At 40.3% G+C, this 24,912-nt stretch overlaps 1 protein-coding gene and 1 pseudogene across 2 annotated transcripts; one reads left to right on the top strand and one right to left on the bottom strand.

Annotated features, from left to right (window-relative positions):
- Positions 1-1,258: 1,258 nt before the first annotated feature.
- On the top strand, positions 1,259-10,536 carry LOC137298407 (cytochrome c oxidase subunit 6A, mitochondrial-like). 2 transcript variants are annotated; one of them, XM_067830679.1, is made up of 3 exons: positions 1,259-1,373; positions 5,003-5,148; positions 10,283-10,536. In XM_067830679.1, exons 1-3 carry the CDS (start codon positions 1,292-1,294, stop codon positions 10,361-10,363), a joined length of 309 nt encoding a protein of 102 aa, XP_067686780.1. In that variant the 5' UTR covers positions 1,259-1,291; the 3' UTR covers positions 10,364-10,536. The 2 variants fall into 2 exon arrangements, with proteins under 2 accessions (XP_067686780.1, XP_067686773.1); XM_067830672.1 differs by lacking the exon at positions 10,283-10,536 and adding an exon at positions 7,456-7,706 and having other exon boundaries at positions 1,260-1,373.
- Positions 10,537-13,354: 2,818 nt separating this feature from the next.
- LOC137276708 (uncharacterized) lies at positions 13,355-20,036 on the bottom strand (annotated as a pseudogene).
- Between the last annotated feature and the right edge of the window lie 4,876 nt (positions 20,037-24,912).

Here is a 24,912-nt window from a genome sequence, read left to right as displayed (position 1 = left end):
ATGAATTATGTTCAAGGGAAAAACACACCAGGATATTATTTGTTATCGGTGTCAATGGACTGTGACTTTGCAAATGGGACCATCTTGATGCACCATGTTTATCTCGAAAAGTACCGCAAGTCCCCGTTTGACTCTCTTTCCGTAAAAGCCCGATAACATCTGAATGTTCAACTCGGCAACTTGTCGTAAGGTGTTTGCAAAAGGTGGATGAGTTATTTTTCCGGTCGTGTGTGTGAACCCAAATAGAATGTGAAACATTCGTAGAAACAAGGCCCAACAGCGATGTACCGTGAACCGTCACTAAACTGTGAGATAAACTGTTCATTAGGTTGTGCTGAATTCCTTCAGATTTAATGAATTTGATCACACTTGCTCTGATTAAGATTCATATGTGAAGTTTAAGTGAATAGATGATGTTTTATGTCGCCCACAACTTTCCAGCAGAGACCATATAATAATGTGTGGCCATTTTGACTTTTTTGTGTGGCCATTTTGACTAGGGTCATTTGTGGTCATTTTGTCGTGTGGCCATTTGTGCACGTGCTCCCCGAACATCTGGCTGTGCCTTCCTCTGCACCCCTCCCTCGTAATAAACAGTAAACTGTGTCAATATTGCCATGATAGTTTTTACAATTAGGAAAAAAATTCTACAACAAAACTCACAGAGTTGGTATAATGTTTTGATCATGATCAGTGTTTCATTGAGTATGTTATATTTATTAGTTTTCGATCTAGACTGCAATTCATCTGTTCGCTTTTGGGCCAAACGGACTATAACTGGTTCTGTTGCATTGTGAAATTTGTATAGGCCTATCCTGCTGAGCGCTTACTAATGAGCCCGCTCCTGTATCCTTAGTCCTTGAGCACGCCACTTCTAGACCCTTAGGGTTAGTGAGTAAAGGTTAGGGTTGGCTTATCTTTGTTGCGAGTATATCCATCTGAAAAAAATCGGGAAAATTGCCCCCGGTAAAGTGCACTACTCCCCTGACTAGCAATCCACGAAAATGGGCTATTATGAATGCAAATCAACTAAGGTAGCATGACCGCCCAACATCTGATCAGTCACCCTGGTGACCAAGACATTTATGTATGAATATCAACATTCCTAAAATTCGCTAGATACTAAAGCAACCACATTTTTATTAACGTATTGCTGCACAATTATACTAAAAGTTCTCCAAACTCTCATCTTGTTTGCACATGAGAAATGTACCGCGAGTAGAAAAACAGTTCCTGATTCAGTGCTAAACATCAGTCATTCCGACTTTTTTAAAGCACCGAAGCAGTCAAAATGGCGTCGAGACTCGGAAGCCTGATTGCAAGGAGACTTTCATCTGTCCAAGGATCCTCTGCCGTAGCAGGGGAACACGCAGGTAATTTTTTTTGCTAAAGATGAAACTGTCAAGAACCCACTGAATGATCCTGAAGTTATTAGTTACGTTTTTATCGAAGTTTGTAGGTAACTAACGGATACGTGCAGTGATCACTTTTGTGAATGGTGGTACAACTGCTGAGGTTATTCAAAGTTGGAAGGAGAGATAGTGCAAAGAATTCGAACAGTGTTTACAGCCGTCTGTGATACTACTGCTTAATCAACGGTTTCCCCATACAGAGTCAGGCATTTGCAATATTACGATAGCTAAAGTAGGTGTGTGGCAATGAACTTCATATGACCTTCACAAATGTTGCCTAGCGAATGCATTGTTGACTATTCATTTGAGTTCAGTCCATATTAATAGGCTCAAGTTTTTAAGGAAAGTATTTATAGCAAAAACAAATGATAGTAGGTAAATATCGAGGCGAGCATATGAGCACAATCACTGATGTGCACCGTAGTGTAAGGCTGTGAAATGAATATATTCAAGCTTTTCTCAATTTCCTGTATTATTCAGGAAAAATGGACAAATAATAATTGGTATGATTAACAACTTCTTTTTATTCACACTCATGAAATAAAAGAGTTGTTATCCATAAAGTTTATCCAAGTTGTACTTCGAACTCCTAAAATGCCACTTAAGTAAGATATTTTTCTGGACAATATGTAACTTGTGTTGTTTAGCTTGTACACAATTATATAAAACAAGGAAAAACCTGTACCTACCCATACTCTAATCAACATGTACCCAATTAAAGTGATTTCATGCCCAACAAAAATATATATAGTTTATTACCATTATTCACTCTTGTTGTTTCAAATAGATTCAGTACAACAATCGAATAATAGTTCTATTTGGCAATTTGTGGGCTGTCATCACAGACAATGATAGAGGTGGATAAAGGTTATAATTTACATTTTTTGAATCAAAGAGAAGGGTACATGCCTTAAAATGCTGAATGGTTAATTATCCCTGCAGTAGTTTATTGTTTGTTTATGAAAAAGCAGAAGTCAATTATTTGCTGTATGATCTTTCTGTAGAACTTTATAACAGTGTCAGTAAAATTAACAAGCATTAAAGTTGATTACCCTGTATTTCAGTAACAATGGTTCTAGGGGAAAGTCCGATTCTGGCAATGTCTGAATGAAATAACCTTCATGTTATTTACAAATTTATCAAACTACCCAATATATAATTCAGTCTCCAGAAAGTGTTTCAATCTCCAGGATGGGTGTGGTTTTATAGTTTCGCAATATTACAGCGAGTGACACCAGAAATAGGCTTCACACATTGTATCCATTTGGAGAATCGAAACTGGATCTTCGGCATGACAAGCAAACACTTTAACATGTTTAACCACTTAGCTATTCCAGTTCCCACTACCCAGAAATCACATCCCAACAGAACATTGCTTTATGATGAAACAAACCACACCATGTCCTTCATTGGTTTCTGCAACGTATTGCACAGCTGTCTCTCATTTTTAAGAAATGGGTTCCTGAGCTGTTCCACAAAGCATATTTTAGCACTGCTGCAATTACAGATATATCGTTTTATTTTATGTCTATGTGAAAATTGCAGTCATCCTTGAAGAATGAATAAACTCACCTTTTTTGTACTCTTTTAACCATTACATATGAATGACTTGTGGTTAGTCTTCAGAGGAACACCAATTTTTTTCTTACAAAACACATGGTTAATTAATAGCGAGTGATTAAAAGTTGCCCAAAAGTGGCCTCTTCACTCTCATCCACCAATGAAACCACTGACAGGTTACATAACTCTAGCGCCAGAAAATCCATCATGTTAGGAAGGATTTTCAGTTAATGGTATATAAAATGTGTAACAAACCTGTCAATTTGCTGATTTCTTGACGTCAATAAAGACCAGCCAAATCGTTGGGTTGATGTCAAATGCTCCTACTAGTCCTAGGTGTTGGGTGATGGTGTCACCACGCACAGATTTCCATGAGACGCCTCAAATATGTTGCTAAATATGTTGTTTGTGAGTGTGAAGTGAGCATGGTTGAAGCCTGTACATATTGAATTGGGTGGCGCAACACCAACCTCGCTTCCAAGATAGAAGATGCTATTTAGATTTGTTTTCATTGAGTTAAAAAAAATGAAACCTACCGACTAGTAAATGATTGATAACTGAAAGGATTTTGCATAGCACAACTTGTAACATAAGGATTTCTTCCACAGAAGCAAGCAAGGTTTTGGTCGAAGTGACAATAATATTGTCAGTAGCATTATATTGACAGTCACCTCGCTTCCAAGAGTGAAATTGTTATAAGCAATGTCATGCAAGATCCTATTGTCTATCAATCAAATCCATATTTTAATATCAGTAGAAAGTAATTTAGATTTTGTAACTCGTTGAAAACATTTCAAATAGCATTTATTCTCAGACTGGCAATGTTCGCAACAAGGCGCCACCATTTTTTATCCCTCCGGCATGTAATGCAGGGGGAAATAGTCGACGACACCTCAACTGTCTGTCCGTCCGTCCCTCCGTCCATAATCATTTTGTTTCCAGAGCATAACTCAAAAACTGTTAATATTTATATTAAAAGCAAAGCAGGTGACAGAATTACATGGCAGTAGATTGTGAAACCATGAAAGTGACACTTTCATTTTGCAAAACAGTTGTCACAATTGCATGTTTAGACAAACCAATCAACAAGATAATCTACCCCCGAAAATGTATATGAATACTACAGCAACCCACATAGATATACATCATATTATGCTACGGAGACGCGCCCCTCTGAGTGGTTGAAGTTTTGTTCGCAGGAGAGGCTTGTTCACTGTAATCAGCAAGCTTGATTTAAGGTTATTACACGTCAAAATGAGTAGTTTTAATTGTGGGATTTCATCATGCATTTATAACAATGTCAATAGATGATTTATATATTTGTACCCCCCAAAAGTATGTGATCTTTAACACTTGGATTGCTTTGTTCTAGAGAGTCAATGGGTTTTTCTTTTGAGCAATTGCATGTATAGTTTCCAAAGACTTCCATCAACTGTGCCGACTGGTAGTGGTACATGTCCTTCAATGTCAATACAATTACCTTGTACGTATGGTAAAACAAACCACACCACGTCCTAAATTGGTTTCTGCAGTATATTGCATTGTTTATGTGCAATTTAAAAATTGGTTCCAAGTTCACTTATAACTGAAACAGTGTTCTATTTGGGAATTATACTTTCTCAGTGAAGTGCAAATTCTAGTAGATTTCTTGGGTTGAGTCCCATGTGGGATTTAAACCCACCCTCAGAGTCAGACACCTGATTGCCTGCACACAAAGTGAATCATCTAACCCACTCAGCCAGACTATGATCTTATGTTAGACAACTTTTATCCTAAATTAAATAAAATTACTTTTTGTTTATAGTGAAATTCATTGGTATGTTTTTACTGCAAACAGACTATAACTGATGAAAATATTGTGATGGAAAGAGCTAACTTAATTATACTGAAAATGAATGAGAAAGGAATTCAGAACCTGAACCCATGGAAAATATGGACTCACTCCAGTTAGCCCAGTAACTGGAAAACAGTATGGTTCTGGGAGACTGGTAATCTTGCCATTAGTAATGATGTGTATTTGATGATTTCAGGGGGTGCGAAGAGATGGAAGATCCTGACATTCCTTGTGGCAGTACCCGGTGTTCTGGTCTGTTATGCCAATGCTTTTGTTCTACAAGATCACCATATGAAGCCAGATGAATTTGTTCCATATGAACATCTTCGTCTCAGGTCAAAGGTAATTTGGTTGCCAAGCAACATGATACTCATTTTAGCAGTTTGGAAGCTCATCTATTCTCATAGAGATGTAATTAATAATTTTCTCTCCTTGTTTTATAGTCTTGTTTAGTCTTTTTATTACTGACTGAAGGGAGCCAAACCAATACTGAATAGAGAACAGGTGGATAGATTGTACACAAGTTTTATAGATAAGTTAAGAAAAAGTTGAGTCAGTGTGAAAAGAATAGTTTTTGGAGGAAATGGAGGCAAGACCAACACTTACTGTAAATCTGACCATTATCTTGAGAGAAATATAACTTACTGGCAACTATTGTTCCAAGATACTTTTTACCACTTGAGTCTGTATCTCTTCAGTCTTTTCTCCAGCGTTCAGCTGACAAACAGTGCCATGACAGAAATACTGAAAAAATTGTTTAGCCATGCACTTACAAATGCCTACAATATAGAACTTGGAAATTTAAAAAAAGAATTATCACTTTTAGTAGATGGGGCAGATTACAACTAATGCGCAGTTCAAATGTATATTAAGGTTATTGTCTTGTTGGCCAACGTAAATTCCAAATGACTGAACCATCATCCTAGCTCATATTTGAGACTTATGGTCTATTCTAGGTGTAGTTTGTTTTGTCCACATTGTTTTGACTGGTTTTGATCTAACCAGGTATGTACTGACAGTGGAATATTGTAGAACTTGAGCACTGTTCTCCCAGTTATGGGGGCACTGGGTCAGCTTAATATGGTAGCCACGTACATAAAATATGTGTAGCTCATTTCTGGTGTCCTCAGCCATAAAATTGATGGAATATTGCTAAAAAGGCAATGATCCATCCTCACTTACTCTCAGTTATGACAGGTGATGGAGTAGTCTAGTTGTTAAGGCATCGGCATGTAATGCTGAAGACCAGGGTTCAGTTCCCCTCATATTAAGGTACAATGTATGAAGTCCCGTTCAGTGGTTCCAAAATCCCATCACCGATGCCCAGGGCAAATCAATTTTCATTTCGGGCAATCAAATAATGGTATCTTACTTGTCCATGGGCTACTAGATAATTTCAGCTAAGGGTTTCAAAATGCAAATAAACTTGGATTTCATTTCATATCTGCTTAAAATGTAGCTATTGAATTTCACAGTGATAATAAAGTAGATTAATCTTTCTTTGCCATTTATCACTTCTCAAAAAATAGTCCACTAAATATTAACATCAAATACCTTGTTGATTTACTCCTTCATAATACGTCTTCATAATAGTGTCCTTATAGACAGGGCAAGTGGGAAATTAGTCAAGACACGTTAGTTTCTTAAATTTTGAAAACCTGCCATTTCTGGTGTCCCCACCATGATATTGCTGAAATATTGCTATTGTGGCGTAAAACTATATTCTCTCAATCAGTGGCTAAGTTATGATGGTTGGCCAGTATCAATATTGGTTCATGACTCCAGAAATTGGCAGACTATGTCACAGCAAACAACAAGGGCGTTGGTTCTGTGAAATCTTTATTGGTGTACCAGTGTAAATGCTACTTGAAAGAAGATACATCATGGTTCTCATATAGGACAGTTGTGGTATCTTATTCACAGTGCTCTGGCATGTATGAGCTTGCACCAATTTGCACTTTTATTTGAAGAATTAATTTATCCATCATTAAACCCACATGTAAACTTGCTCGACCGGTCCGTGAGATGCTTTGCCTGACTCTGCCCAAATGACCAGCCCCAGTTTTAGAATATGCTGTTTCAGAGATATTTTACTATGTATGAACCCATGTGGAATGTTAATCCTGAATTGTGAGTGCTTATTCCCAGAAGATCATTGCTTCTGCTTTCTGTCATGAGTTTGCTTGGACCTGGCTTGATTATTTTACTGACTGCCAGTGCCATCATCAAGCAGATTTGTGCCAATTCCTGTGTTAAAACAACATTCAATCACTTTATGCTTCCATTTAGGTCTGGCTAAGAAGATCGATAATCGGAAATGTCATCGATGGGAATGAAAAAAATGATTTTTGACGTGAATATTGTGTAATCATTGATAACATAAATGGACTGTTGTGATTAAATAATTTTTGAATTTGCTCAGAAAACAGACAAAGTTAGGTCTTTATTAATCAGCTGTTCGCGAAGTTTGTTCGGGATGGCATATTGTTGGTAATAAAAGTCTACAAAGTTACTTTTCAGATATTTATAGGTAATCAATTGATACTGATTAAACGATGATCGATCTTCATGGTTATATGAATAGCCAGCCCTTCTTCCATTAAGTACTCATTGACTTTATGTAAGATTCTGGTTGTCTTTTTGTTTCAGCGTTTCCCTTGGGGTGACGGAAACCACACCCTGTTTCACAACAAGCACATGAACCCCCTGCCAGAAGGATATGAAGAATAATTAGTCCTATTATAAGTTTATTGAAGCTTGTGTCTTCACATCAAGATAGCTGCATGTTGGAACAGAATACTGAAGCAGATTTTCTTTACTGTATTTCATTCAGAAAACAATCGCGTTTGTGTTCTGTCAGCCGAAACCGTGTGAATGAAGATTAAAAGTTGTGTTAGAAAGCGTTTCTTTGTTCAGTTTTTCTAGAGTAGAATTTCTCCAGCATGTGAACATTTTGACATTGCTGTGTGGGTTTTCGAGTAGAATCGGTTCCCAGTACCCTTTGCTTGTCATTCAAGCTGATCGGATAGTTGCAGTGGGGGACCTTGCTGATTGTATTGCTTCATTTATTGAGCTCATGCTTTCAGTCATTGGTTATCCTGGCCCATTCAGATGAAAAGGGGACCTTGCTGAACGTGTTGCTTCATTCATTGAGCCCATGCTTTCAGTCATTGGTTTTCCTGGCCCATTCAAACTAGAAGGGACCTTGCTGATTGTATCGCTTCATTCATTGAGCCCATGCTTTCAGTCATTGGTTTTCCTGGCCCATTCAAACTAGAAGGGACCTTGCTGATTGTATCGCTTCATTCATTGAGCCCATGCTTTCAGTCATTGGTTTTCCTGGCCCATTCAAACTAGAGGGGACCTTGCTGATTGTATTGCTTATTTTATTGAGCCCATGCTTTCAGTCATTGGATTTCCTGCCCATTCTAACTAGAAGGAACCTTGCTGATTGTATCGCTTCATTCATTGAGCCAATGCTTTCAGTCATTGGTTTTCCTGCCCTATTCTAACTAGTAGGGACCTTGCTGATTGTATCGCTTCATTCTTTGAACCCATGCTTTCAGTCACTGGTTTACCTCTGGTATTAAAATGCTGCTGCCTCAGCTGGTATATTGCAGACTGAGGGTGAAATAACTGCCTCATTTTGTCTGTTTTGAACATTTTGGAAAACTCCATTGATTGACCACAGACTTTGCTGGACTATGGTGGACTTTGTAGAGCAAGCATATAACTGTGTGCCATGGTATGTATATATATTCTGTTGTCTGGTGACCTTTGTCAGTGTACTTGTTGGACAAGTGGATGTTGAATGTTGATGGTAAAGTATTGTAGGTATTATGTACAGTGTTTCAAGTGTCTCCCCATTGTTAAAGAGCCTTGTACTACATGCTCCACATTCTGAGTAGCCCAGTGGTAAGGAGTTGGCTCATCATGCCGAAGACCCAGGTTCGATTCCCCACATGGTTGCAATATGTAAAGCCCAGTTATGGTGTCCTCTGCTGTGATATTGCTGGAATATTGCTATAAGCACAGTCTTGTGATTCTGGTTAATAGTAGGTACCAAAGGTCAGAAGGTACATGTGTTGGTCGTAATTATGTAAAAGGCGACTTGATGGATAACATGATATTCTTTGTACTGTGTCATCATTCCCCCCTACTGTGTGGATCATTGTTCATGCCCATTGTTGGATTGTCTGGTCCAGACTGATTGTTTATAAGCTGTGTTGTGTTACTGGAACAATGTAGAGTGCAGCATTAAACAACCTTGTCCATAGTTTAGTTGCCTGTTTAGATCCTTGAACATGCCAAACAGAAAGATCTTAGTTCCTTCTGATTAAAATTGTCCTGAACTGTATGAAGTTATAACTCTTGGTCAAGTAGACATCAGGAATGACATGTCAAATACTTTTGAACCGCTACTGAAGCTAGCAAAATTTTTAAGATCATGTTTACAGCACCTGAAACCAAAAGTAAATGTCTTACCGCACTGATGTCTAAGACGTGTATGCCATGGTTACAATGGTGCATTGAAAACGATGGAAAGTATTGATGGGTGACAACCTGTGTCACCCTGACCTTGACCATGACCCAGGATGGGACACTGGAACAGCTCAATCCAGTTCGTCTCTGTGTTCCTGTTTGGCTGAACGATGGTGAAAGTTAAGGTTCAGTTGCATTCCTGCAGGAGTTTACTTACAGTGTAATGGAAACTCTCATAATGTGTTTTACGACAAGAAATCTGGAAAGTGAGTGAGTAGTATGGAACCCAAGTCACTGTTCATGGTTGTGTTGCTTTGGTGTGCAGAAGATGCATAGTTGCTAGTTCAGATACCAAATTCTAAGTGGCTCTTTCAAAGTTAGCAGCACAACGGTGCTGGTTTCATTATATGTTGTAAAGATCTATGACTAGCATCAATTCATGCTTTGGTCAGATAATAGCTTCAGATCTGGTTGTAACTATTGGTTCAGGTATGAAGATGTTAATGCTAACATTAACTGTCATTGAAAGAAAACTTTACCCTAAACTTACCCTGGGCTCTTTTGTGGCTTATTTTGCTTTGACCTTTTTAAGCTTGCACCAGATTTCTAATTAATTCCGACCATCATATAATTCATCCAGCATTCAGGGAAGTACTCATAATTTTATCATACTATTCCATTTTGATAAGGATATTCAGATATGCCAGAAATGTTCAGATATACATATGACATCTCATGAGAATCAGTCCTGCTTGCCATGCAAAATAGAATTTATTCTTATTAAAAGTGGAGTGGTATGACCAGAACTCTAAATGCTTATTCCCATAGGATAATTGCTTCTGCTGCTTATTGGTTTGCTTGGGCTGCTCGATTATATTACAGACCGCCACTATCAGTCTGGATTGTGCAGAATCCTGGCCAAACAACTGTCACTTTGTGCGTCAATTTATTGTTTATTGATCTGACATAAGTTTCTGGTTGCTTTTTGTTTCAGCGTTTCCCATGGGGTGATGGAAACCACACTCTGTTGCACAACAAGCACATGAACCCACTGCCTGATGGATATGAGGAGTAGCCTCTAAGATGATATCTAGTGAGGATTAAGACATTACAGCAAGATCGCAGAGAGAGTACGGAATGTGTTGAACTGAGTAGTGGAATTCATTGTCACTGCTGTAATTTGAATAGACCAACATGTATCTTCTGTTAACTGAAAACTGTGAATTGAGATTAAAAGGTGTGAGTGAACATATCGTTGTTGTTTTGCTACATTATTTCTTCAGCATGTTAACCATGTGACAGTATGGAGATAAGTCCATAATACTTTGTAGTTGTGTATGTTGATTTTTGCAGGGAGAGGCCTTGTTCATTGTCTTGTGTGGTTAATGATTCAAACCCATGTATATTTGCGTTAGAATAGGTCGTCAGCAACCCATGTTTTTTGTAAGAGTAAACTTATTGGATCGGGTGGTCATACCATTCACAGGAGGTGAAGCATTACTGTTATTTAGTAGAAACCTTTCTGGAAGTGTTGAAGGCGTATGTGAAAATCGTGATAGATCGTATCATACGTGTGTTCTGTCCAGCTAAGGTGTAGAACGCAGATGTTATCGCGTGTACAACTACAACAGAGCTAGTGAAGATCCAGGCTAAAATTCACTAACCCATGCTTGTCGTAAGAACTGATTAACAAGATCTGGTTTACTCGTGTCAACGTATGACAATTGTTTAGATCGCTTTTCATGATGTTGATCAGTAGGTTGCCTGGTATGGACATGATTATTTGCAAATAATATAAATGGATATCAATGGAATTATTGCTGAACGCAGCGTTAAACACCCGATATAATAGAACATAACTTCATCCCTTGCCTGGTCCATCAACAGGCAGCTGGTATTTCAGTGGCAGTGAATATCCTTTACTCACTTTAAAATATGTCCCACATATGTGAATTAAAGTTTAATACATGAATTATCCCAATGGACATGTCTTTGGCAAAGATGTTCAAGATGTTTTGGTGCATCTGTCTTTTCTCGCAGGCAACTGCTTGTCTTACTCCTATGAGACAACCTGTTATAGTTATAGTGATTTAGACGATGTCATGGTTAAGATTCTTGGTCATGTCAATCACAAAATTGTCTGGTTCAGATTCGTATTTTACAGGAACGTCCTCACGTAGTTTGAAGACTGTGGACTGCTGGTTTTAAACAATAATTTTTTAGGAGTCCTGAGCCTGGAATTGTGAATATAGTCTTTCTTATACTTACATGTACCCAAACCAGAGAAGTAACCAGGGCCAAGATTTCGAAACTCTCTTAGTGCTAAGGTCGTCGTTACATGTTACTGTCTGGCACTTGCGACTATCTTGGTGCGAAGATAGCTTCGAAACTCTAGGCCCTGGTTACTTCCGTGGTTTGGGTAAATGTAAGTATAAGAAAGAACTGGACGTGAAGACCAGGCCCTGAGTGAAAGCGTGTATATGTCTAAGACATTTTACAGTGCTCCACCCTCCTCAAACATGAAAACCTGATCGGCTTTCAAAATTCACTCACCCACAACTTTCCTTTTCATTCAGAAGAACCCATATCCCCGTCTGCACATTTTGATTCAGACTTTTTAGAATAGGAGAATACTTGACTTTGAAAGGCGACGGAGCTTGTTGTAAGAGCCGACTAACGGGGTCGGGTGGTCTGGCTCGCTGACTTGAATGACTCGCCATCGGTTCCCAAATGAGCAGATCGATGCTGATGTTGTTGATCACTGTATTGTCAGGTCCAGACTCGATTATTTCCAGACCGCCGTCATACAGCTGGAATATTGCTGAGTGCGGTGCAAAGCTAATTTCACTCACTCTTGGCATGGGTGTTACATTTTTTGTTAATGGTAACTTTTTGTTTTCTTTTATCCGGTGTTTTGCGTCTTTTGGCATATTTCAACTTCTATTGCTCACCTAACAACAGTTATTAATATGTATCTAACCTTCGCATCACAGATAACTGAAATTTACCACTGTAAATCTTACCGTTGTTCCATGCCAGCTTCTGAAATACCTGTCCCACAGTTCTCAACTGATGTCCTCAAGCCTATCGCGAAGATCCGGGGTGGAATCGGTGAGTTGGTGAACATGCTGGCTGTAAGAGACGACTAACGGGCCCGGGTGGTCAGACTCTCTGAACTGGTCTACCACAGTACCGCTGTGACCTGTTCTTAATAAACGGGACACTACCCACGGTAAAACCACGTTACTTCAGACTCGCTGAATTTTTCTACAAGAAGCAAATTTTTGCGTAGGTGTAAGGTGATCGTAAGTCCCATACTTTAACATAGACTTACAACAGTCGTAGCTCTACGACCGCTTTGAGGAACGACGTCATTGGCCAGTTTCTTCAAAGCAAACGTAGCGAGAAGATGGTCGTAACCTAACATAGACTTACGACAGTCGTAGCGCTACGATCGCTTTGAGGAACGGGGCACTGGGCCTAGATTTCCGAAGCTACCTTAACATTACCTTACGACTATCCTAGAACGAGAACTTCGAAAATTCAGGTCCATTTTCGGTCAGGCATTGCGTGTCAAGTGCATAAACAGAGCGCGAACAGTGCGCAAAATAGTCTTCACGATTTCATGGGTACCATCTAAATTACATGCACTGCCACCATGAAATGCGTGGCAGTTCTGTGGCAAAACATTCATGCAACTATCCAGGTGGCATAACTGAAGATCAGTTCTTACCGGGATCTTCACGAGTTGCCCTACGGACATGGAGAGTCGGAAATGGTGCTCCTTCCTTTCCCACTCTTGAAATGTTTGATTTGTTATTCAACGCCCCTCTCAGCGATATTCCAGCTATATGGCGGCGGTCTGTAAATGCTTTGTTCTGGACCAGACAGTCCAATGATCAACAGCATGAGCACCGATCCACGCATTTGGGATATAATGACGTCAACCAAGTCAGTGAGCCTGACGACCCGTTCCCGTTTTTCGCCGCTAACGACAAGCATGGGCACGGATTTTCAAAGGTCCACACTTGAAAAGATGGGCATCGGAAATCAAGAGCAGCATATGTCATGTCTGGGACCACACAGTCTCCAGACTGTAGTTCTTTAGGTTGGTAGTGTCAAACCTAGAGTAAAGCACCTAAAGCACACAAAGCAAGAACAGAACCTGTAATCCCAAGTATAGCGTAAAATTGAACTAATGAAAACAAACAACATATGTCAGTGGTGTATAGCTTAAAACCAGTGAAGATCCGTGTTGGAATGGGTTGACACGTCTTCGTATTCTAGTTGTGGATTCTCATGATGGTGATGCACTGGACTGTCTAGTCAAGACTCGTCTTCTTACAGACAGAGGCATTGCAGGTCCGATGTTACTGATTGTGGCGAAGAGACACACGGTCTATTATGGTTCGTCTACTAACTTCTGTCACTATCGACTTAGATACCAATTGCTGATGCAAACGTGACATACCGTTGTGGTGTCACAACACAAGGCAGGTAACCAAACAGAAACCTAAACACTTAGAGATGAATTGATATACCATTAATATATCAACGTTGACATTTTTGTATTCCTTCTTCCCCATTGTAAGTGTGTACTTAAAGATGATGATGCCAGTGTGGATCAGGTCCAGATTCGTGGATTGTTTTGGCTTGTAAATTAGAACCCAACGATATATTTGCGCTTAAGTTGAAAGTAGTTTATGAAACATTTTCACAGTAGAGATGGCCTGATATGCAGTTCGACTAGTGTCTTGTACTTGTTGTCTACCATGAAGTTAGCTTCCGGTACAATTTGTGTACCATGAAGCTAGTGTCACGCAAAGTCTTTGTTTTTAAGTCCTCTGCGCTTCCTCCTAACCGTTGCAAGTAGAACCCAACGGTATATTTGAGCTTAAATATGTAAGAAATTTATGAAACATATTCACAGTACAAATGACATGAACAGTTCAATCAGTTCAGTGTCACGCAAAGTCTTTGTTTTTAAGTCCTCTGCGCTTCCTCCTAACCGTTGCAAGTATGTTAGATAGGTCTGAACGACCAACGTTCTTGAAGGCACCCTCTAACAGTGTCCATTGTTGTCCTCATGTTCTGGTACCATCTCAACAGAAGAAGAAACACGTCATTGACGTCTTGGTCTTTGGCTTCCTTTTTGATCTTGCAGATTGTGTCAAAGTTCATGCCGAGGGACATGAGGGCCTCCTGGCAGTGTCGTAAAGTGACGTGCCTCCCTAACACCAGGAGACTCTCTTGCGTCAAAACTGGATGTTCTGAAATAGAAAATGAACACAAACGTTGTCAAGAAATTAATGGAAAACTGTTATTTTGAGCATGGACACAATTGCCTAGAAGCCACGTGTCTGAAAACAGAAAGTTTGTTCGGTCACCTTGTGATAAAACAAAACATCACTGGGTTGCATGGCGTCAACACTGGATATTCTGCAACAGAAAATGAACACGACGTCTTCTAGAAAACTTTTTAAGGCCTGAATGTACTGATCTAAACCCCATCTGTCAAAAATTAGAATGTTTCGCTTGGTCATCTTATGATCAAACAAATCACCGTAATATATGTAATATTAGTTAGAATTGAGTGACGTTCTGCTTATTCCGAAACATGTTCAGAGTTCAGAGGAGCAATGTAACAGAATAGGTGGATCTCTGTATAGGTAGAATGACTCTAAACAAATTAATGTCAATGGGCATATAAAAGCAGGAAGTGAAATTGAAAATGGAGGATTTAAGAAAGACGACTTTGTGGACATGTAGGTCAAGCAAGGTGCTGCTTCAGAGGACAAAATATTCAGTATTACCTGAAGGAGATGAAGATGCAACTGTCCCCTCTGGCCACGTGCTTCCCAAGACGTTGCTGCTGGGTGGATGGTTATGAGATGCCGTTGCAGGCATGGATACACTTCTTGAAAGTCTGGACCTAGAGGAGCCAGATTCTCCCTCAGATACCGTTGGAGATGTGCCGCTATCCATTCCACTTTCATCACTCACGGTTGACACTGTAAATGACCCACTCCTTCCTCGCGGTGTCGCTTCACTGTGTGTGTTTTCCTGTCTCCCAGATTCTTCAGTATTATAACCAGTATCGCTTGTCCCACAAGATACTGGCTCGGAAGGTGGATCTTGAGCAACAGGTGTGGGGTAGTATTTGGTTTCTTTTCTTGTTGCTGTACTATTCATGTATAGACATTTCATGTCCCTTAAATCATATCCTGTATCAGGATAGTTGAAGTGGACTTCATGAATCTCTTTTCCAGCTATTGAAACCTTGACAATGCTGTAGGCAGATCCACTAACCACCTTCTGAGTCCTGAATTGGATAAAATTGTTCCTCGACTGGTGACTGTACTGAAACGTGTACTTAGTCTTCTTTACCTGTTCTGCGCTTCTCATATTCCCTGCCAGATATACTCGTATCCGGTCACTTAGGTTTATGCGAAGAGGCCCTGATCTGCTTCCAAGGATCTCAAAAAAGTTTCTTTTTTGCCTTAAGTCAGCTACTTGATCTGCGGAATTGGATCCTCAACAGTTAACCACCGGTCTCTGTTGTCTTTTGAGATGAACATTAGAATAGTGTATATAGAATAGAATAGTGTCCATCTTCCCGGACTGGAAGAGAACTCCTTGTGTCACATCCTTTGAAGGTAGACCTTCTTCAACGAGTGCTATCAGACTACTGAAACATAATATGAAGTGCTGGAAAGGTGTAACAATTATTTCCGATTTCGTTTTGTTGGTTCGTTTGTGGTCTAACACCACACACACCAGTTTTCCAGCTTCATGGCAGCGGTCTGTATATTTGAGTGCTGACAAACATTTCAGTGATTAATATCATAAGCATCTATCGAAGCAACTGGGGATACAATGACATGTATCAACGAAGTCAAAGAGCCTGATCACCCGATCTGTTGGTTGCCTCTTTGCATTGGTTGGGGAAGACCAATTCTGTCCTGGATCATCACGTGTCCGAGCATCAAGTTACAGGAGATGAAGTTATATGACGTAATATACACACTTCTCTTGGTAAAATGTATGATATGTCACATTTTCGTCAAATTTAACTTTTGAAAATGATATTTTCTAGGTCACATGCAACAAAACACAACCAAACATAATTAAAACACAAGTGTGACTTATTCATGACATATAATATACTAGTACATTGCTGGTTGTGAAAAAAACCCCAAACACTATACGCTTACCGTCGCGAATCAAAAGTCCAATAATGTATTATGTACTTGTCCTTACTTCCCTCGAAACGATACACGCGGGAGACCGAACCCGGTCAGAGCGGGTGATTGTGCACTCAAGTGTAACCAAGACTTTTCATTGGCCGGCACGTTTGCCGATATTCTGAGGGCTGATTGCATGTAAGATGATCTGTTTGGTTGGCATTTTAGAAGTATGATGAGGGAAAAAACCCACTTTTTGTGGTTAACAGCTTAATATGTGCGACATATTGCTATGGATTCATGCACCGTTGTCAGGCAAGAGTGGTAACGGTATAAGAATTCATGTCGCAACGTCACATCATATACAATAGAAGAAGTTGTTAGCCATAAATGATGTATACAGAGATGGTGAGTTTTGTGAATACATACTGTCTGCATACTCAGTGATCCGAGAAAAAATGTGTCCAGTTTGTTTGCAAGCCAAAGACAAAATAACATGCCATGTGCACAAGCATCATATCTGCCTGTCTGTGTAATTACATAATGTGACAGAGACAGAACCCAGGTGCACGAGCCACAACCCAGTGTATTTTGTTTATGGTATACAATGGAAGCCCTCAAAACCGACATCCCTTCGATCCAGCATGCTCTCGATATCGGAAAAGGAAATTTGTTCCCGACAGAAGCTAGTTAATTTATAATCATTTGCACGCCTTCTAATCCGGCGTCGGCCTACTTCGTACTTCGGCACGATAAAGACCGCCCAACAGACTGTTTGTAGAGTAGTTGACGCTCACAAAACCGGCATACGCTATCTTGACGACACCAGAAATACCCTTCACACATTGTACTCACGTGAGGATTCGAACCCGGGACTTTGGCGTGACGAATGAACGCTTCAACCATTAGGCTACGTCACTTCCTCTATGAGGACGTGAGTTCATATGCATCTGTAGTTGATAGTTATCCATGGGTAAACAATGACAGAACATTATCATAAGCCCGTTGGTGTGCAATGACAGAACATTATCATAAGCCCGTTGGTGTGCAATGACAGAACATTATCATAAGCCCGTTGGTGTGCAGTGACAGAACATTATCATAAGCCCGTTGGTGTGCAATGACAGAACATTATCATAAGCCCGTTGGTGTGCAATTCTAGGTATGAATATCATTCATATACTGGCTCTTAAAACAATGTTGCTAGATGAGAGTGTTAAGGCCACAGACTGAATGTAAATGTTTAGCATTGCAACGCTTCTGTTCCATATTTATTTTACCAATCTAATGCGAGGGTCACTTGTGCTTGTGTTGACAACCATCATGATTACAGGAGAACTTTTATCATCAATTCAGTAACTTACTTTCATCACCAGCAACGTATTGACATCACCATCAATTGTCACCAGTTCCAAAACTTATTGTAATCACCAGCACCCTAAGGTGATCTTGTAAGAAAAGTATTGTGTACATACAAAAACATTATTGCCAGCATAAAATTCATCAAGTACCTTCACCGATATAGTCATCTCGGTGTCCACAGCTCCTTCTGGGATGTGCACTTTGATGCGTCTATCCTTATTAGAGACGAATGTGAAAGCATTCTTAGAAATCCTCCTGAACTCTGGTATTGGGCGTGCATAGGCCACGAAGTACCTCCCTCCAAGTATTGGGAATTTCAGAAGATAATCTGGAGGTATAAAAGGGTTGCTTATTGAAAGAAACCACTTGTTCGCTTTTACAGCACAATCGACTACATATAATTAAATGTTTTCGCTGGCATAAAAGTGCAGTCTTAGTGTAGATGTGGTCAATAGGTCTCCATTTTTGCTCGTTCAAACTTGTTTTGATTGACCTGAATTTTAGCAGATTTCGGTCTCAATTTTTCATGGTGTTCAAGTACATAATTCTTGAAATTGATTGTTGGAGGGTATGAATGTTTAATCCCGAACTACAGATTCTAAGGCCTGATTTCAAATAATAGTATAATGGCATTATATTAAGGTAAGGTGAAGTAGGTTTTAACGTTGGGTAAAAATATTGCACTCATATTGCTCCAGGTGTATGTCTGTCTGCGAGAGTGCGTGAGTGAGTCGGTGTTCGTCCGTACGAGTACGAACTAATGCCGGTGTTCCCGTGCTGGTCTAAAAACAATTGTGAAATGAATTTAGAGACTGTCCAGCACCTTGCCAGTGGATGCCCTTCCTAGGCGCAAACAGCATATTTTAAAAGACATGATGGCATGGCTCGTTGCTTCTACTACCGTCTTCGCCTGTGGCTTTGACTAAAAGGTCCATCCATGGTGATCCTGGAACAGTCAAACTGGTAAGGCTCATCATGAGCTCAGGGTCCTTACCCCCTCCCCATGCACCCCAGACAGTGAATGGAACTTGTTCCAGGAAACGCTGCCTAGTCGAAAGCACCAAGAACTTTCTGGAGAATATGCACCCTTCTGCATTACCCAGAGAGTCAGAAAGGCTGTACGCCTGCTAGAGAATCCGGACACTTTCCTAATGTGCGCCAAGTGATCAGGAGGTACCAAACCAAGGGCATCGAAAACAATGGGGAGGCTGACGACAATGTACTTAGGATGCAAGCGAGACATTTCAAAGGAATATATAGCATGCATTTCCTGAATCATGTCAACCACATCGATGTGAAATTCATTGGTATTATAAAAGAGGACAAGATCAGGTTAAGTGGCTGCAACTGTTCTGAGCTTGCATATTGGCCGACTCCAAAGAAGTTTAAAGCTGTCATTTCCCATGACGCCCTGACTATGTTCAGTGTCATACCATCGATGGGCATCATAGTCAAATCCATGTACATGGCCAAGATGGTATTAGAGGCAACGCGATATGCCATCATGTCATGATATGCTGTTTGTGCCAAGGAAGGGCGTCCACTCGTGACGTGTTGAACAGTCTCTGTAAGTTCCATGCATGCATCACCGGAGGATAAACCGATAAATATATTTGTGAAAAAGTCCGCAATCACATTCTGTTATGCAGAGTTTCCACACTAATCAAACACCGACCTCCAGAATTGATTGGCATATATGAATGATTATGAAAGGAACGAGGGTGGTGGACACTTTTATACGGTATGATTCTTCTGACAAGGTGGTGAAGACTCTGAATATTTTGTTTTGTCCAATCAATTACTCCAACGGAATATTAAAAGTATAGGACTAGCGCGGGAAAAATATTGGTGACTTTGGTCTTGATTACACAATGCCTTTGGCATTGTTTCAAGCAGTTAACTCTGAGCTCTAGATTTTCTTTAAGCGAGTTTCATGTTCGGCCTGACGTTTGTACCGAATGTAAAATCTAAACTGTCTACCTCGTATTGTGCCGGAACTGGTGTCCATCCGCCATCGTCACGCACCATGACATGGAAGCGGAAGAGAACGTGGACGTCAAGTCTCGTGGTTGGCAGGACGAGCGGGATCTGTAGGTATTTTGGCTTGCAATTCAAAGATTGTATATCATCGCCTTTCAATTCGTACACCTCGCTGACCATGGTCTCGTCGTGGAAGTATGGAAACTGAGACAACATCTCCATGCGTTTGTCAGCCCAAAGTGGGATGGCTTTACATCTGAAATCCGATATGTTTTCGGGGACAAGCAGCATGACACCATTTTGGAGATCAAACGTTGTCCACTCACTGGAATATACATGTACATGTGAATGTTAAACTGAAACAAATATCAGCAAACTTGGCTCATATTTGTACACGCACGAACATGTGTTCATTTTTGTTTTCTTGTTTTTAGTTTTCATAATTTTGTTCGGCTTTTGGTATGTTGGAGTCAGCAATATTCCAGCTATATGACAGCCTTCTGTAAATAACTGAGTGTGCACCATCAAATGCATGAGCATCACGAACTAATGGGTGTAAATTTTAATCAATCTATCTCTAAGAGTGAATGACTAATAGTATGGTTTGACTCCGCGAACAATTGACTTGCCTTCGCGCGTGTTTGCACCACTAGTTTAACATGATGCGCTCAGCTTTTGACGAATACTTGATATCATTCCTCTTTGATTGTTGTTCGCAGTTCGTGATATTATCGAAATTGTACAAAAAATGTTTCTAAATTACTAACAATCATGGCAAAGATGTATTAGCTTTTATCTACCCACAAAACCATCAAGTATATCGGAAAGCCACTTAAACTGACGAATAAAAGAAAATGCACACTTGGTATTATGGGATTATTTTTTGGTTTAATGAACGTTAATATTTAGGAAAGTGTTTTGATTGTGACTTACTCATGACAAGAATATCAGAACAATCCGAAACATCCAGCGTGAACATTTTTATACGTCAGTTCATCGTGTATGAGACAAACTGAAAGACAACGAAAAACATACACTGGTTGGCTCGCTCCATCTGCCTCCTCTTTTGACTCTTCTTCCTCGCTAATATACTCATCAAAACTGCTTTCGTATTCATATTCATCGTCATCATCATCGTCATCGTTGACGCCTCTGTCGAAATGTCTTTTTGTTATCTATTGACTGAGACATGTAATCGTTATTTATATAAAACACATGTACCGGCAACAAAAGTTGTGAGTGTAGTGTGAGTGAGTATGGTTTGAACAATATTCCAGCAATGTCAAAGCGGGGCCACCATAAATGGTCTTCACACATTGTACCCATGTGGGGATCTTCGGTGTGACGAGCGAACCACTAGGCTACCCGAAAGTCCACTCATAATATAGAAGATATGTACTAAGTGTACTTCATAAGCCAGGGATTGGTGGGGTAAAGAAGTGGTTAAATTCCGGATTCAATTCCTCACGTGGATTCATCGTGACAAACCCCTTTCTGATGCCCCCCGTCGTGATATTGCAGTGATATTGGTAAAAACCAGCTCACTCGCCGACTTTGCAAACCAGTCTTCTACTCAGAAAGAATACTCTGCCAGCCAGATGTCGCTTGTTATTCCTCAATAGGAATCGCTAGATGGACAAAATTCTATCTGTTAATGTAAAACAGCTTGTAAAACCTTCAACAACGTATCCGTGAAGTTCCGGGTTAAAATATTGATCTTCAGAAACCCATTATGTCGTAAGAGGCGACAAACGAGATCGGGTGGTCAGGCTCATTGATGTTGTTAACACATGTCATCGGTTTAGCAGATCGATGTTCGTGTTGTTGATCACTGGAGTGTCTGGTCCAGATTCGACTATTTACAGATTGCCCGATATAGCTAAAAGCCGGCTTAATGTGGCCAAAAACAAAACTCACTCATCAACATCAACATCAACATCAACAAGAACTGTCCCCAAAATTGATAATTACTCTTCAAATGTGTGTGAGTGAGTGAGTGTGTGTGTGTGTGTGTGTGTGTGTGTGTGTGTGTGTGTGTGTGTGTTTGAGAGAGAGAGGGAGGGGGTGATGCGGCGGGGAGAGGTGTGAAGTGAGAAGTGATATGAAGTGAAATGCAGTGACGTGAGGTGAGGTTAGAGGTGACGCGAGATATGAAGTGATATGAAGTGAGGTAAGATGACGTGAGGTGAGGTTAGAAGTTACGTGAGTAGATGAAATGAAATGTAGTAGGGTGAGATGATTTTAGAAATGACTTGAAATAAAATGAGATGAGGTGAAAGGAGATACATGTGAGGGGAAATGAGGTGAGGAGGGATTTGGTGAGATGAAATGAGGTAAGTAAAATGAGGTGAGATGAAGTGAGATCCAGTGAGGAGAATTGTTGCCAGATGAGGCAGAGTGAAATGAGGTGAGGTCTGGTGAGGTTAAAGTAAAGTGAGGCGAGTTGAGTGAAATGAGCCGGGGTGAGGTTTGGTGAGGTGAGGTAAAGTTTCATAAGGCAAGGTGAACTGAGATGCAGTAGTAAGATGAGGAATATAGTAAAGTGAAGAGAGATTTGGTGAGGTGGGGTAAAGTGAAGTGAGGGGAATTGAAATGCAGTGAGGTGTTATAAAGGTAATATGACGTTAGGCAAGATTCCTGAAAGATGCAGTAAGGTGAGGTAAGGTGTCACGTCACGCATATCTCATAAGGCACAGCTCAAAAGTAAGCGTTCATATTTATCTTTTCTATTTAGAAATTCGACGAAAAATGAAAAGAACCCAGTGTTGGGTTTCTTCTGGTCAGCATACGTACGTTTGGTTGCTTTTGAGTGAGTTTATTATGCTAACCCACTGAAATACCATCGCTCGGGTTATCAGTGATTGCCCACTCCATTCCAACATTTTAAAGATATTTATGTACACTGAGTACCTGCTTTCTGAGGGTATTGTGGTCAGGGAACTTGGGGGGCGGTTTCGGACTTGGCGCTGCATGCTGTGCCTCCTTTTTCACTGCCTTTTGAACGGAGAACTGTACCACCCAGTATTTGACAGGACGAGCAGTTCACCATGCATCGTTGACGTGGATCTGAACCATAAGAAAACATAATACGACATATTAATAGTAAGTTCATTAAACATTGATGTGTCGAACGTAGGTTGTTCCGAAGTAAATACTTGTCCCTTCGTGTTCTTTCATTTAATTTTCAGTTGTGTCGAACTTCGGTTAACTCGAAATATTTATGAAGGACCCTCCAACTTCGACGTAACGGTGTTTAACTGTACCTGCATCGACAAAGAAAGAGAAGTGTTATGTCAACCTCGACACAAAGATGTTTAACTGTACCTGTTTCGACGGAGAAAGAACACTGTCAACACGAAACAGCGTTGTTTAACTGAACAACGACGGGGAAAGAATCGTGTTATATCAACCGGAAATTTATTATCATCACCAAACACTTTGTACTCCAAAATGCGTATTCATGTCACCACTGTGTATTCTTCACATAACAGTATAAATTCCAATATCGGTAAGGACAATCACTATGTAAGTTTTTTACTCCAATTAGACCGGGTTAAATGGCTGAACGTTGGTTCATCATGACCATAGTTATTTTTGCTTTATGTTTGTCTTACTGTTGTATATTCGCAAAAATAGACAGGTTTCGTGGATATAAACCGTGGTATTTTAAATTGTCGAACGGCGAGTGAAAACCGGTTGAGATTTCCATTGGCTGTCGATGGTGAGACCTGACGTAGCTTCTATTCGATATCTCATATTTTCGAGAGAGAGAGAGAGAGAGAGAGAGAGAGAGAGAGAGACTTAGCCACAAGTTCTACATTTTAGTCCAAAATGCCAATATAAATCACTACGTTGAAAAAGAATAAAAGAAGTAGTGATCACCCTGGGGCATCATGATAACAGTTTACCTTATGTCGGCCTAACTGTTTTATATTCACAAAACCAGGTAATACAGTGCACTGCGAGGATATTAAAACGTCTCAAAGTTACCATAATAATAAAAGCCGTACCTTTTACATTCACCCTGTGTGGACTAGTGTGACGAGTAGAATGGATTTATTTACAAATGAGCATAGAACTGTACCGCAACCCAACCCCACTCAAACCCCAACAATAAGTTAATTGCTCCCACCATGGGTACAAAGCTGCCTCATAAATTAAGCACATGTATCTCAGTCTGTCTTGAGCTACCATTTATCGCAATCGATCTTTTGTATGCTAAGCAATGTTGTTCCGGGTAGGCTGTGAATTTTTACAGCCCAGCGTTTGTGACAGACATTATCTGAAGACGTATACAATGTTACGTCTCTTGGTTTTACAAAATAAATCGGTACCTGTATAATTATGTTAACATTCGTTTCGAAGTTTAGATAATCGGAGAACCGTTGAGGTCCGGGATGTGATAGGCCTTCAGCAACCCATGCTTGCCATTAAAGGCGACTGTGCTTGTCGTAAGAGGCGACTGACGGGATCGGGTGGTCTGGCTCGCTGTCTTGGTTTACAACGTCATCGGTTCCCACTTACGCAGGTCGATGCTGATGTTGTTGATCACTGGATTGTCTGGTCCAGGCTAGATTATTTGCAGACCTGGAAAATTGCTGAGTGCGGTGTAAAGCTAAACTCACTCGCTTTAGATAATCGGATTCCCAATAACTCACAGTGGTGTACTTGAATGTCACTCCATATACACACAGACACACACAGACACACACACATACAGAGGCACTCAAACACAAAGACAGACAGACACACACACACAAACACAGATAGACAGACAGACAGAAGCAGCCAGAGACAGACAGACACACACACATACAAACACAGAAAGACAGACAGAAGCAGACAGACAGAAGCAGAGACAGACAGACGCACACACATACAAGCACAGACAGGCAGAAGCAGACAGAGACAGACAGAAAGCCAGACAGACACGCACACACAAACACAGACCAACAGACAGAAGCAGACAGAGACAGACAGAAACACAGAAGCAGACAGACAGACAGAAAGACAGACACACGCATACAAATTTAAACACAGACAGACAGAAGATGACAGAGACAGACAGAAAGACAGAAACACACACAGACGGACACAG

Source organism: Haliotis asinina, chromosome 1 (genome assembly GCF_037392515.1).
Source record: "Haliotis asinina isolate JCU_RB_2024 chromosome 1, JCU_Hal_asi_v2, whole genome shotgun sequence".
NCBI classification, from domain to species: domain Eukaryota; kingdom Metazoa; phylum Mollusca; class Gastropoda; order Lepetellida; family Haliotidae; genus Haliotis; species Haliotis asinina.
This window is presented reverse-complemented; position numbering and strand designations above follow the sequence as displayed.

Excerpts from the sequence above, each read along its gene's own strand:
- LOC137298407 (XM_067830679.1), top strand. The coding sequence starts at position 1,292 with ATGGCGTCGAGACTCGGAAGCCTGATTGCAAGGAGACTTTCATCTGTC. Across the intron at positions 1,374-5,002 it reads CGTAGCAGGGGAACACGCAG|GGGGTGCGAAGAGATGGAAG; the intron begins GTAATTTTTTTT and ends TGATGATTTCAG. Across the intron at positions 5,149-10,282 it reads ATCTTCGTCTCAGGTCAAAG|CGTTTCCCATGGGGTGATGG; the intron begins GTAATTTGGTTG and ends TTTTTGTTTCAG.